General features: G+C 36.2%; 1 protein-coding gene across 1 annotated transcript in view; it reads left to right on the top strand.

The window, feature by feature from the left end:
- Positions 1-15,751, top strand: part of SMC1B (structural maintenance of chromosomes 1B) — a 30,055-nt gene that overhangs the window by 7,307 nt on the left and 6,997 nt on the right. Inside the window, exons 8-17 of the mRNA XM_065741035.1 lie at positions 737-819; positions 2,068-2,275; positions 5,569-5,754; positions 6,833-7,012; positions 8,029-8,175; positions 8,763-8,900; positions 9,362-9,478; positions 11,335-11,441; positions 13,071-13,212; positions 14,738-14,883. Coding sequence (XP_065597107.1) covers positions 737-819; positions 2,068-2,275; positions 5,569-5,754; positions 6,833-7,012; positions 8,029-8,175; positions 8,763-8,900; positions 9,362-9,478; positions 11,335-11,441; positions 13,071-13,212; positions 14,738-14,883 — 1,454 coding nt within the window. The remainder of the gene's footprint in view (positions 1-736; positions 820-2,067; positions 2,276-5,568; positions 5,755-6,832; positions 7,013-8,028; positions 8,176-8,762; positions 8,901-9,361; positions 9,479-11,334; positions 11,442-13,070; positions 13,213-14,737; positions 14,884-15,751) is intronic.

The following is a 15,751-nucleotide window of genomic DNA, read 5'->3' on the forward strand; positions in this document are numbered from 1 at the left end:
CCTGCTTTAGGGAGTCTGCTTTGCAGGGTGGTTGGACTCGATGATCTCTAGAGGTCCCTTCCAACCACTACAATTCTGTGAAATGCAGTTATCAGATCACTGGTATGCATTGCTGGAAAATCTGTCTTCAAAAGACAAGGGATTGAAAGAGACTGATATTTAAAATTGTAGATGACAGCGGTATGTAAAACATTTGGGAAGTAAAGAATAGGTCTAAAATTAAGACTATAAAATATGTCAGTAATTTTTTCTTTTACTGGCTGTAGTTTATGGATTTTTATCCAGTTTAAGTAACTAAAAAGACTTGTTACCTTGTTGCTTTGGTCATGCTAATACAGTGATTTTTAGCTACGGATTTCCATGTCAATTTCATGTGTTCTTAGGATAAAGCTTTTATTAACCTTTTGAAAAGAAAAGCAACTTTTTTATTTGTTTGTTTTAAAAGCTGTAATTCACTAACTGTGTTTAAACTTGTTTTATTTGATACAACGCTTTCTCTGATCTGTTGCTAAATACAAAAAATAAGGTAATGTCCTTTGTAAGATAGAATTATTTTGTTGTTCACGGTGCAGCTTATCTACTGTTGAAAGAGGTTTTATTTCTTCAGCGTGTAATACTTAAAAGGAAGAACAGGTAATGCTTTAGTGCTTAAACTGAATAAAGAGGTTTGTGTCTTGTTGAAAAAAATCAGCGTTTTCATTTGTTTTTATAACACAATCTATTTATTATTGCCTAGGAAACCATTACACAGACTGTGGAACGGATAGAAGAGTATGAAAAAAAAGTAGAGAAGTTGGAAGAATATACCAAGAAATGCATGTATGTTTAAAAATAAAAAGCTGATTTGATTTTTTTCTTATATTTTCTTTTGTTATTGTTTTGTTTTTTTGTTTGGCTGTGATATTAATATTTCAGTTACTTTAACTGGTTGTCCGTTATGATGAATTATGCATATTAGGAATTATGATTACTCATCCATTGTTTTGAAACATTTTTATAGTTGCTTCTATTTTCTCATGAGTGTGTAGATCTTCCCCTAAGGGTAGGGTTTGGGTCTATTAATGTGCAAATTCTTAGTGAGAGAATACAGCAGTTCTGTAGTGCGGCTTTAGGAAGAAGTTAATATCAACCTTGTGCGTTAGAAGCTTATGTCAGTTCTTATTCCTTGTGTCTTTGTTTCCTGCATGGTTTTCATTCTTTGTGGAATAGAGCGTGCAAGCTCTACGCTGAGCGACTTGATCTGGCTTTCACGTTAGCCCTATTTTCTGCAAGAAGTCAGAGTAGATATGTTCAGAGATTTCCTTGAAACTGTCTTCTTCTATGCATCTGTAACATGTGCTTTGGCTTAGTGGTGCTGTCTGTGTTCTGAACAAAGTTCTGCTATGGACAGAGAGTATTGTTTTAATATAAATATAAAATATTTTAATCTAGTAGATTGTTGTAGAGTCTCTGAAAGGTTGTAAAGTGTAGTTATGCGTAATAATTTTCAGCCTTTCTTAGTTTTATAGCATCAGAAGCTTTTATTAGTAGCAGGTAAAATAGTGTTGTTTAATATGCACACAGACATATATTCTCATTTTAGCTTAATTATGAAACCTTAGATGTGTGTACTATAGAGTGCAGCTCAGTAAGTGACTTGTTCCACAAAGGCCACTCCAAAAGCAGTGCCTGCTATTTCGTTGTGTTGGGCCACAACATTAGAGGCAGATGTTGGTAGAATGGCAACTGTGGTTGAACCTTCCTGCCCCTATGCTGTTACATTTTGTTGCTGCACAACAGATGGAAGCAGGACAGTCTGACAAAACATCTGACTTGGACCTGTGTAAATCAAAGATGTGGAGTTAGAATTCCTCCATGCTGAAAGAATCACACCCATTGACATTCTTTGATATTTGTGCCATGTTTATGGAGACCAAACAGTGGATGTTAGTGCAGTGAGGGTGTGGGTGGTGCATTTCAGCAGTAATCTTTTTTATCTGTGACCACAGGATGATTTTAATTTTATAAGCCAAAAGCTTGTATATTTGAAAAAGTAAATTGCTTTACTGTTTTTGGTTCTGTTCAAAGTGAGTCACTGGCAGAAGAAAAAAAGAAGGAGGAAATGCTAACTAAGGAAATGGAGAATTCAACAGTGCGAATAGCTGAAGTGAATGAAGAATTGAACAAAATAGTTGGTGAACTACAGAATGCCAGAATTGATTACCATGAGGGAAAGCGTCAGCAAATGAAAGCAGAAATGGTTGAAACTCTTAAAAGACTGTATCCAGATTCTGTGGTAATTTCAGTTTAGATGCCTTATTTCAGAATTACAAACTGAGTGCTCTACTTTAGCATGACTAAGCAGCTAGAATAAATAGGACTGTCCTTTATGGTATTTTTAGCTCAAGTGCACCTGGCAAAATATAATGATAGAATCATTTGTGTTGCAGTGAACCTCATAAGGTCATCTAGTGCAGCTCTCCTGCAGTGAGCAGGATCATCTACAGCTATGTAAGGCTGCTTGGATCCCAGTACAGCCTGACCTTAAGTATCTTCAGGGATGGGACTTCTACCACCTCTCTAGGAAACCTGTGCCAGTGCTTTTCTATTACTTTCTTGTATCCTATCTAAATCTTCTTTATTTTGGTTTGAAACTATTTCCTATTTTCTTATCACAGACCCTGCTAAAGAGCCTGCCCCTCTTCAGACACTTAAAAGCTCCTGGAAACTAGGAACTACTGCTTGCATCCAAAAACAATTTTGATTTTGTGTGCTTTTTATGGAGTGTGATTTATTTAGTTTTTGGTTTTGTTTTGCTCTATCTTGTTCAAAATAAGCATGTTAAAAATATGTTCTGAAAAAATCAGTGGGAAAGTTAGCTGTAAGACTGCTTATCCCAAAAAGAATACTCAAGAGCTTGAGATTTTTTTTGTTCCCACATGATTTGTCTTTGTTTAGCATATTCCATATTTTATTGAAAATACTCCGTCTGTTCTGTGGATGTTGATTTTGAATTTTCTTAAGACCTCAAAGTATTTACCAAGATTGATTGTTTTATGGCTTAATATTTACACCATTTTATAGCCACTTTCAAATATACTCCCTCTGATTTTACTACTTGTAATTCCCACCTCTTTAATACATCTAATCAATTGCATAGGTGATCTCCAGGAATATCTTTATATATATGTACTCATTCATACTCATTTGAGATATACAACCTAGGAATTCTATTTTGAAAATAATGTTTAGAAGGTCTGAGCTTCCTGTCTTTGGCAGAACTTTCTCAAAATGTGGCAAGTGTCTTTATTTTTTGAAGAGATTAAGACATTTGGTTTTCAGGTTTTTCAATTATGTTCATAAGGTGTTTAAAAAAAGAAAAGTCATCAAAGGCATGATTGCATGTATATTTTTGCTTGCTTTTTATGTTGAAACTCTACACGATAGGAATTGGACTGTATCTTTCCCAGCCTAGGGGAGATCAGATGTTGGGGGTGCTCTCAATCATTTTCCTTCAGGAGCTGCAGATTTAAGAGTGGCCACCAGTACAATGGCTTTAACCAGATGAAAAATGGATAAGTTGAAACACCAGCATGTAAGGTAGCAGCATTGATTTTTGAGCTGCTCCTTACACTACACTCTGATGTGTTAATTCCAGATTACTGAATACAGTCCAAATTAAGGTCCCAGGATGAGAGAATCATGACAGATTTCATTTTATAATACACAAAGTCAGAACTGGGGGAAATTTTGGTGTCAGTTGAATTCATAGGTAAAAAGTAGTAATGGCTTATTGCTTCTAAACGTTTAGATCTAACATCTTAATGGTTTTTTTTTGTTGAAAGATTCTTTTAATGGTTGGTGAACATTCCAGGTATTGGAATAGCCATGCAGCAGCATGAGTCCTGCTGTGTCTTTTCATTGATTTGACTGATTGAACAAAATGAGTATGACAGCTTGTTACAATTTTTACAAATTAATTTTTAAAGTTCATTTCTCTATGAGCAGATTGGCAGTATTACTATTCTTCAACAAATTGGTTGGACTGCCCATATTCATTTCTATAAGAGTATGGCATCCCACCTGGAATTATAATGGTGGGAATATGTATTAGTGCATGGTTTTAATCTTTCAGAGAAAGGTCACCTGTATCTAAAATTACAGAATTAGAACTAAAGATCTCTAGGGAGTACACACAGCAAATAAATGAAGTTGGTCTAAGGATCGTATTATGGGTGGAAGCTGTTGTTGAATGACAGTGAAAGTGAATATACTTGCAAATCTTGAAAGAATATTTCTGGTTTGTAGGTGATTTTTGTGGTAAGTATTTGTTTATTGTTCACAGTGATATCTGATCATACTTAATATCTCATAGTTTAATTTGCTTTTATCTGCAGCAAATCATCAGTGGTTGCTGAGATTTACTGTCGTTCTGCAGTGTGAGCACGCACATGGGATTAATTTTGCCTGTGGAGGTCATGTCTCAAAATGAGGCAAAATAGTGTTGATTACTTGAATCATTCAGTACAAGAAAAACAGTTCGGACTGTTTTCATGCACTAATATACGCAGATACTTCTTTTCTGAATTGAAACTGCAGTAGTAAGCAGTAGTGCCCTTTTTGGTATCGTTTTCCAGTTAACTGTTCTATTTACATATCTTGCTCTGAAAATAATGCCTCCTATTTATTTCCTTAGAACCTACAGCAGATATGAGGAGCACTGTAATATTATTTGATAAATCAAATTCTCAGGTACAGTACGCTGTTCTTCAGTGTAGTCACCGCCATTATCTGATTTGCATGAATGAGCTGATAGAGACAGTCTTCATTTCATGGTGTGACAGCTGTGCTGTCCAGAATGTGGCTTGCCTTTCATGTTGCTGTTGCCACTGCTGAAACACACCACCCACTGCCCTCACTATGCTGACACTCACTGTTTGGTCTCCATAAATGTTTAGCAAGTGTCGATTAATGTCAGTGTCTCAATATTTTCCACATTGAGAAATTCAGCAACTCACCTTTGCTTCACATACACTTCCATGTCAGGCGCTGTTTCATCAAACTGCCCCTCTGCTGCCATGTGTAGCACAACAACAAATTGTAAGGGAATACTGGTGGGAAGGTTGAACCTGTATTGCCAGCATCTACTTCTGATGTCATGGACTAATGCAATAACCTAGGAGGCATTACTTTTGGAGCAGCCCTTGTATTTAGAGCCGTATCATCAGTCAAAGGTCTTACGTGCTAGGTACTTTGATTTTTCCAAAGAAAGATGCTTAGCAAGTTTTACTGTTGTCATTCTGTCATACTTTTAAAACTATATGCTAAAGATTCCAAGTAAGGCATTGACATACCTAACAGTCATCTTAGTTTAAAAACTAAATCTGTTTAGATTTTGAAGGCATACTTAGTTGTTTTGGCTGGTGACTGCTACAGTTTTCTTTTTTTCTGTCATACACCCATTGTAAGAGAGCATAGATGGTAGATGTATAACACATTTTACTTTTGCTACTTCAAAATCTCACCTGCAGAAATACTACTTGATATGTATAATTAAGATTTTATTTCTCTCTATATTTTTACTTTCAGTTTGGAAGATTGCTTCACTTGTGCCATCCCATTCATAAAAAATATCAGCTTGCTGTTACCAAAGTATTCAGCAAATACATGACTGCTATTGTTGTTACCACTGAAAAAACAGCAAGAGATTGCATTCATTTCCTAAAGCAAGAACGAGCTGAACCTGAAACTTTCCTTGCTTTGGATTACCTTGATGCAAGTATATTTTTCCTGATGTTGGCAAGTTAATATACTACTAAATCTTAATGCTGGCTCATTGAAGCTAACTAAAACAGGCTTACGTGCTAAGGGATAGCAGACATGTTTTGAGTGTCACTGTATAGCTCAAAAAATGTCATGCTATCTTCTGGCTATATGCTTAGATGTTTTATGCCTGTGGAAATAGTATCAGAGACCAGTTGAGTTTGGATGTCATCTTGTACAACCATCCTGCCCAAGCAAGGTCAACTACAGCAGGTTGCCCAAGAAAGTAGGTCTTCAAGGATGATGACTCTACAGCCTCACTGGGCAGTCTGATTCACTGCTTGGTCACCCACACAGTAAAGAAATGTTTTCTGATGTTCAGATGAAACCTCCTGTGCTCCAGTTTGTGCCCATTGCTTCTTGTTCTTTTGCTGGGCACCACAAAAAAAGCCTGATTCTGTAGTCTTTATACCTTCCCTTCAGGTACTTGTGTGCACAAGTGAATCCCCTCAGGCTTTCTCCACACTAAACAAGCCCAGGTGTCTCAGCATTTCCCCTGAGGGAAGATGTTTCTGTCCTGCCAATCAGTTTAGCATCCCTGTCTTGTACTCTGTTCAGCAGCTCCGTGTCTCTCATTTACTGGAAAGCCCAAGCCTTGGACAGATTTCTCCGCAGCAGTGCTGAGGAAAGGGAAAGGATCATCTCCCTCAATGCTGACAACATTGCTTCTCGTGTTCTCAAACTGTCCTTCCTGAAGAGACTGTGTGTCTCCATTGCAGTGCTCCAGTCAATGGGAGCCATCTCACAATGTCTTCACGATCCCAAGATTGTTGCTCTGCAACCATACAGATCTCTTTGACTCATCATGTTTATTTCTCATGCTGCATGTCTTAGCGTATGCGAACTTCATGTGCAGTAAGAAACATTTTACAGGACTGTATTGCACACAGAACATGAAAAGCAGATGTTTCTAGTCGTGTAGCAGTTGATCCCTATTCTGTTGATTTGTGCATGTTGTTTCCAGACCACTGAGATTTGGATATGGTTTGCTATTACAACGTGAATACTAAACAGCATATTTTCTTTACAGGTCAAGCCTGTCAATGAGAGGTTAAGAGAGATAAAAGGAGCTAAAATGATTGTGGATGTTGTGCAAACTCCATTTCCTCCATTGAAAAAAGTGATTCAGTTTGTGAGTGGCAATGGCTTGGTCTGTGAAACAGTTAAAGAAGCAAGACAAATAGCATTTGATGGACCAGTGAGATTGAAAGTAAGAAGATAAATTTGATTTGCATGTGTTATGTATTTGATGTAATTTAAATAGTACTTCTGTGGGCATCGACAAACTACTGCAGACAAACACTAAAATGATAGTGTGCTGTCTAAATTATTCCTACATAAACCAACCACCAGGTATTTTTTTGTGCTTACCTTTTCCTCTGTATGATATATATGACATCCTGAGAAGAGGAAACAAATTAGAAAAAGATTAAGTTAGTGTCCAGATGTATTTCTTAACGTGGTCCTCTATTGGTGAAAGGAAGGATGAGGAAAAAGGAATAATTGCGTTCTTAAAACTGTCCAATTTAAAAATAAAAATATTATCTTGCTTGCTTTTCTGTGAAGAAGTGCTTTTAAAAACCATTTTAATAATCTCAATGTTTTAGGCAGTTGCAGACAGATGAGGCAGTTTCTTTCCCTCTTCAATTAGTCTTTTATTTTTTGCCATATCTATTTCTGTCATCATCTGTAGAGCACTTCTGTGCACTCACTAAACCTTTTAAAAAATCTTGGTTGAAACAGCTTTAAGTTGAAGGGGAACGTAAAGTCATGTTTTCTTGAAATTAAGTTAGCTCACAAAAAAACTGAGTTTTCTTTACTAAAATTTACATTTTATTTTTACAAATGAGCTGTATGTTTTTCCAGCTGCCTGGATTTTCCCCTCTCCATTATCACCTTGCTTGTTTTGCTTTTCTGACCTGACTGTAACCTTCATTGCCAATGTACACAAATCTCTTATTGATTTCCTTAACACAAGGAAATGATAGCATTTCATTTCCCTTTCTGATCTGTTGTAATAATACCAAAATGTGACTCTTGCCAAGAAACAGCAGGCTATTTTGTGGCTTAGTGTATTTCATGTTAACAGATTTTGGAACATGGTAGAACTATGGAGTCCCAACTAACATGCTTTTTTCACTTGCTTCACCTCCATATTTTGTTGCTTTATTTGGCAGAATATTTTGGCTGGTTTGTGTAAAGAAAAATTTCAATTTTTACTTGCAGACAGTGGCACTTGATGGAACATTATTTCTGAAATCTGGAGTGATTTCTGGAGGATCTAGTGATCTAAGATTAAAAGCTAGATGTTGGGATGATAAAGAAATAAATAAAATTAAAGAAAGAAGAGATGCATTGATTACTGAGTTGAAGGTAGGCCTCTTAAAAAGCAAAGGGCAGAAAGGTGTGTTTACCTTATCTTAGCTTTGGGGAGATGAAGATGCATCTCAAAAGTTCCAGAAGCAGCAAACGGGAGAGAGTAGTTGTTTATATTCTTTTAGTTCTTAGTAAGGTACTGTACGTCCCTGTCTTTGGCTTGTGGGTGGTTCACATTTCACAGAGGTGGAGAACCTGTCAGATGTTAGTGCATGGTTCTCCGAGAGAAAAGAACTGGGATTCAAAGTACCTGAAGACTTTTTTGCTGAAAGTCAATACATTCTGCCAACATGGAAATATTTGCACAGACCAAAGCCTGTCAATATAGAATTTGCCATACCTCTAGTAATCTGGGACTGCTTGAGGAGAGTAGGAAATTTGCACATGTATGCTTTCTTTTGACAAATAAATCTGTGCAAAATGAACACTGTATGACTAATGCTGTCAGCGTTTTTCTTCAACATGACATTTGTCATTGAGGTTAGCTTATTTTGGGAGTGAAATTTGAAAAACAAGGAGTTTCCAAATAAATAACGCTTTGCCTTAAACATTTTTTCTCTGTTCCCACTGTAACATTTTTCTAGGACTTAATGAAGATCAAACGTAAAGAGGCTGATTTGAAACAGTTGCAAACTCAATGCCATGGAACTCAGACACGACTTAAATATTCACAGAGTGAACTGGATCTTATTAAAAAGAAGCATCTTGCTAATCTGTATACGGTGTAGTACTAAGACTTTATATTTCATGCTTAATTGTTGTATTTTTATTTTACCCAAGCTTTAACTACCAGTGGATACAAATTCCTTATAGAGGCTTTTTACTTTGATTTAGTTTACATACAGCAGTTATGACTTAAGAATTACTAAAACATATATTTTTTAAATTGAGAAACAATAGAAATGATTTTAATTAGTTCTAAAATTAATATGAATTTCTGCTAAGTTTATTCTGTAATTTAACCATCTTCAAACCTCTGTAATTCAAACTGTGTTTTTAAATGATGCTTATGTAATTTGTTTTTCTATTTACTAAGATTAACTGTTGCAGGTGAATCAGCAATGTGTGGTTATAAAGCATTTAGTATTTTTAATTGGAAAAACAGTTAATCTGGATCAGGAATGTTTTAGTTTTTAGGAAACTGACCATCTTGTTAAAATTTTTTTTTTTCCTTTCTATCTAGGAAAAGTCAAAGCTGGAAAGTGATCTAATAAATACTGAGTCTCAGCATGATATGATAAATGAAGAAGTATTACGAAGAAAATTAAAAATAGAAGAATTTCAGCAGCAGATTAACGAGGTAGGTCCTTCTGTCCCAGTTAGGACCAGAACAGGCTGCCCAGAGAAGTTGTGGATGCCCCATGCTTGGAGTCGTTCAAGGTCTGGATGAGTGGGGCCCTGGGCAGCTTGTGTAGTGGCAGTGCTGCCTGCAGCAGGGAGCTTGGGACCTTAAAGATCGCCTTCCAACCTAAGCAATTCTATGACTCTGCCTAATAACTGCTACATGAAAGCCTGTTCTTTTGCACTTTTTATCAGGAACAAGAAAAGTTTTCTGAGATGTTACGTGGTCTAGCAGATTAGATTTCTAGACTGTCTCTTCTATAGACTGTTCTGCCACCTCATAACCCAGTTCCCTATCATTCCCTTTATACTGCTCCCAGGACAGTTCTTACAGACAGCTGACAAACTCAAGTTTTGTTATTAGGAGGAGACTGAAGGTATTCAGTGAGGTGAATAATACTAAAGCCTAATCCGACAACAAAAGCAGTTTTTTACTGTGTTCTGTTAGAGTTTTTGCAACTCTGTCCCCTCTGAGAAAAACATATGTAATTCTCTACTTTTTGGAAGCCACCTTTCTTATTACTTGGTGGTCAAGAAGGCCAGTGTGACCCTGGGGTGCAATAAAATGAATTTGGCCAGCAGGTCAAGAAAGATGATCTTCCCCTCTACTCTGCCCTGATGAGGCCTCACCTGGAGTACTGTGCCCAGTTCTGGGCTCCCTCGTACAAAAAAGACAGGGATCTCCTTGAAGGAGTCCAGAAAAGGGCTAAAGCTGATAAAGGGCATGGAACACCTCTCTTATGAGGAAAGGCTGAGAGACTTGGGTCTGTTCAGCCTTAAAAAAGAAGACTCAGAGGTCCATGTCTATAAATTTCTCAGGAGTGGGAGGCAAAGGGGTGAGGCTGGACTCTTCTCAGCAATGTGCCCTGACAGGATGATGGGAAATGGCCACAAACTGATGCATAGGAAGTTCCACACAAATGTGCGTGGGAACTTCTTCACAGTGCAGGTGATGGAGCACTGGCACAGGCTGCACAGAGAGGTGGTGGAGTCTCCTTCTCTGGAGATGTTCAAGACCTGCCTGGATGTCTACGTGTGCAACCTGGGCTAGGGATCTGCTTTGGCAGGGGGTTGGACTCAAAGATATCTAGAGATCCCTTCCAACCCCTACAATTCTGTGATTCCATAATATGTTGATCTGGCTATCAGTTTCCTAAGAATAGCATAACATGATTGCATATAGCATTTGATAGCAAGTTAAACAAGCCTACAGACCCACCAAAACAGTGTATACAAAATTGTTTTTTGTTCTGTAAAGTTGTCTCAGATTTTGTTCAGTCCCTTGCTTTTATTACTAACTACACACTGTATAGTTAGGAAAGTAGATATTCTATAGCAGTTTTCTTTTTTTAATATTATTACTTTTTACTTTATTGCTGTGGCTCTGTTGTAAATGAGATGTAGCAATATTTATGGATCACTTGAAAGGATTGAAATGAATGGAACTACATGAAGAAGCCTAATGTAGCTCATTAGTCACTTCTCCAGCATTTAGCTTTCTGTTCTTTGGTTGAGTGCGGACCACAGACAAGACTAGGGAAGCTGGTTGGTTATACTGTAATAATTTTAATTGTCTTTATATGACCGGATGCTGTCAAGAATTTAGATGGAAGTTACATTTTGCAGATCATACACTTTGTATTTGGCATTTGTGCTGAAGCTCTTATTTGAAAATGTCAAGTACAGGTTCTTCTTACTGAGCTTGTTTCCTCTGAAAGCCCAGCCTGTAATGTGAGGTGATCATTTAAGTGTTTAGCTTCTGTGAGTTGCAAAATAGAATAAACATTTCTTCACTCGTTTTCCATTTAATCAAAGGCTGAAGATGCTGTTTTCCAAGAATTCTGTGAAGAAATTGGCATTGAAAATATACGTGTATATGAACAAGAGCATGTGAGAAAACAAGAGGAGATTGATAAGAGAAGGTGGTATTTGTAATTAAAATTACACTCTACTAGATGAGTAGCTCTATCATACCATTAAAAACCTAAAAAAAAAAAAAAAAAATATTGCCATTGCAATAATTAGTTAGTAGTTGGTGCAGCTGTGTTCTGGATTTGGTAGACAGTACAGCCAATGACATTTTGCAATGAACCTGAAGATAAACTTTATTTTTACAGTTGTACTACTGTATAAAAAGTAAAGCAAATAATAGTTTTCTTAAATTAACGTGAGAAATGGTAGTTCAGGAGAACATGAAGGTTCACTCATGGTCATAGAGGAGGACTGGATGTAAGGTGCACTGATTTGGTACAGAAATGTACTAATAAGGCAAATGGCACCTTAAGTTTCACACAGACAACATTCAGCTGATATTCCACTCAGACAAGTGCATGTCACAGTACCACAGATGTGTCTCTTAAAAGAATGAGAATATTAAAATGAATAGTCTACGTACTGCATGAGTATTCTCAGGCAGGTGATAGTGCATTTCCTGACATTTCATAGAGAATGCAACTTATTTTACATGACTAGTATGTATGATGCCGAGTGCTGAACTGCATTTTCTTTTCAGCAGTATCTTTAACTGCAAAAGGCTCTGACTGGCTTTCAGAAATTTGGCCAAGTGTCTATTTTTGCCTAGGGCTGCAGTGCATTTTGTGCCAAGAGGTGCTTAAACTTCAACAAGTGATTTGATCCTTTCTTTATTTTGGCAAGACTGAAGTATGTTAAAGTATAGAAAGTTATTAAAATGGTAACAGAAATAGTAGCTTTTTGCATGTCTGAACTGTGGATACGGCCATGGCCTTGATTGTGTACTAGCTCGCTATCATTAATCATGTAGCTTTGAGCTAGAGTGCCATTTTAATATCAATGCTCTCAGACATAGGGTTTGAATTTTGGGGGGGTCCTTTGCATAGCCAGGAGTTGGGCTTGAGGATCCCTGTGGGTCCCTTCCAGCTCAGTTTATTCTATGATACCTTGGTCTGAGGAGCCAGAAGCTGGTGTTGGCAGCCTTTTTGCCTGAAAAACAGATAGCTTTGATTGCCTGGATAATATTCTGAGAGGCAGAATGTAACTAACACCTAAGAGGAAATCTTTCTATAAACAGTCTGGTAGTTTTACTTCACTTTATTACAGCAGGATGTGATGAAGTTTCTATCATACCCTGATGGTGACCTGAAAAGCTCTGGTTAATTGCTGCTTCCCAGCTGAGATAGGTTCCTTGTTGTTTTCTGATAAACATACGTCTGCTGATTAGGAGGCTCACTCCTAATGCTGAGCAGGAAGTGCAGTCATTGGATAAACACACAGCTTTTGCGTAGCTCATATTTTTATCACTTACAGATATATCCCTTGTACTGAGATGCAGGAGATTTAGTGTTATATTTGATAGTGAATTTGATTACTACTGCATTTTTGTAAGTTACATTATATCCATTGAATTTGGTACAGTGGAATCAATGATCCAAATATATATATAAACTCGTGATCTAGTAGGTTTATGTATATATATATATGTGTGTGTAGAAATAGTAGGAAGTTGAAAGTCTATCTTCTAATAACTTCATATCATGGTTACTAGCCTACTTGAAATACTGTACTTTGATTAGATTGGAGTTTGAAAGTCAGAAGACACGACTGAGTGTTCAGCTGGAATATAATCATGATCATCTACAGAAACTAACAGATACAGTCAGCAAGTTAAGGAATACTGTTCATAAAGATGAATCTGAGATTACTGGACTACAGAAGGTAACTGTAATATATATATTTATAAAATTTCTAGGGCTGAAAGGAAGGTGTGCACTCAATTGTAATTTAAATCATACTTAATTCTGTAGAGTAATTCTTGTACTGCTTAATTCAGTGTTGACATTGGATAGAAAAAAATGCAGTGCATGTCATTTTTTTAAACTTGGAATAACCTGTTGTGTGAGGATAGTTAATAATTACTAAAAATAAACTTATTAAAAGTAAAACTGAGATCACTGTATGTACAGAGTTGTGTTCAGTGTATGTAAAAAGGCAGCATGTGATTACAGATAACTATACGTAGCTGGGACTCTTAGAAGATTTTATGTGAAACAGTAAATAATGTGTGCTTTCATCTTTAATGTGCTTCACAAATTCTAACAGGCATAAAATAATCTAGTATAAAAACTAAGTTCAAATTTTTAATTGAAATAATGTGCCGTGACTTTTTCTTTGTAGTGTTCTTGCTTTTGTTTCATTATTTAATTCAGCAAGGTCCTGTTGATTATGGAATAAAAATACACATTCATAATTAATTTTCATAGTTTTTATGTTGTTGGTTAAGTAAGTGCTTCTGATGCACTAGAAATTGATGGAGAAAAGATATGCAATGGTGCTTTGTTTGAAAAGTAAAACTACTCCAAAGTGAGCAGAGAAGCCACATGAATCATTTGACATCTGTTTTCTAGTAGCATGTAAAGAAACAAGAGCTGAATAAGTATGAAGATATGTATTTCTGATTCTGAGACAAAGCAGTGCACAAAAACACATTTGACTTGATGCTTGTGTGTGTAATTCTTTTGAAATACAACCTAGAGCGAATTCTGATATTTATGTCCTGGACAAAAATTATGTGTATTAAATTCTGACAGTATTTTATTCTGATATTGTGACAGCAGTAAATCTTAATTAGGTTTCCATAATGCTGATCTCTTAAGGACATGCCTTCATGCATGTAGTGTTAAGTTCACTATATTTTTACACCTCAGTTTTACCAGTTTAGCAGTGCTATGACTTACACGGTAGTGAACTAATTCAAAGTCATTCCACTTGTGTTTTGTTCTCTGCGGGGTACCTCAGAATTTATCTTTACTGAACACTTTTTAAATGATTTCAGGTTATGTGAGATGATGATAAATATTTTGTACAACAGATGGGATCGTTTCTGTGAGGCTACTGGAATAACTGAGGAAAAGAGCCAGCTACAGATTGTACAAGTCGTAGGATCCCTGCCTTGTTTGATGGTGCTACAGTTTAGTCCTGTGCAGTCACAAATCTGGTGCTGGACATGTCTATGTGTAAAAAAGAAAAAAAAATAATAAGATAACTGGATCTTGTAATATGTACTACAGGCATTTTTCACAGTGCTCTTCAGACTTTATGCTGCAGCTCATTTGAAAGTATTGTAACAGGCTTAAACTTCAACTCTCTGTGTAACTCTTTGTATGTTGAAGGTCTTTTGTTAAAAGGTTAAAATCAATCTTTTTTAACAAATAGAAATATTCATATTTTCTTTTTTATGCAGGATGAGGAAAGCTGTCTAAAAAAGGTGAACGAAATCATGGAGGAGGAGCAGCATCTTAAGGATAGATTAAGTGTTCAGAAATCTGAGATTATAAAAATCCAGAGTGAAGTTGAGGAGTTGAGAAAAACATTTTTAACCCTTAATAGGTAATCATTTGTACTCTTGGGAAAAGTGATTCATGTAATAATCTTTAGAAGAGTTCTCAGGATGTTTGAATTTCTCATGTTCTGTTGTCTTGTGAAAGATCATTAGATACATGGTAACTAGCTTTTACAGTATGCATTAGTCTAAATTTCATGAGACCATTCTGTAATAAAATACACTGTTCTATATAGTTTACCTATTTAGTATTAGTCCTTCTTGTGATTTCTAATAAAAACATTGATTTCTGATAAGTACATACTCACAGCTTGATTTGAGGGGAGTGTGTTAAAAGATGTTGAACACTTCTGGAAGTGTTTTACTGCATACAGTGTTTGCTTGTTGTTTCATATTTTCATCTGAGTTTATTTAATGACTGTTTTTTTTCTGATTCCTTCAAACGCTGGACACCTTACACTGACATTAATGTTCTGTTACTTTTTTTGCCCTTACCCTTCTTTTAGATCAACTACTTTAGAGATAAAGTTAACAGTTCAGTTTACTGCTGTATCTTATTCAGGAGTTTTTGTGATCTTTAAAACAGATCACATGTTGGCCCAAACTTTTAGAATTTAAGATATGCCCTTAATTTACATGCATAGTAATGCATTTTATAGTGTTTAAGATCAACAGTGTTAGACTGTTTTTTCTCTGCCTCATTAAATAACTTAATGCGATCAAAAGAATTTGTTGCAAGGACTGAAGATTTCTTTCAAGTGTAGTAATGATAAACAGTACTTGATTACAGCTTGAAAGGCATCAGATCTCCATATATGTTAAGCAGAGCAGAACATTGCTATTAATTGTTATAGTTGGAAAGAATGCTGTAGTATGAACTAGGAGTATGTTGGGATTATATCCTTGATACTAGCA

The sequence above is a fragment of the Cyrtonyx montezumae genome, unplaced genomic scaffold (genome assembly GCF_038088225.1).
Source record: "Cyrtonyx montezumae isolate F1298 unplaced genomic scaffold, pur_monq_1.0 scaffold_3, whole genome shotgun sequence".
NCBI classification, from domain to species: domain Eukaryota; kingdom Metazoa; phylum Chordata; class Aves; order Galliformes; family Odontophoridae; genus Cyrtonyx; species Cyrtonyx montezumae.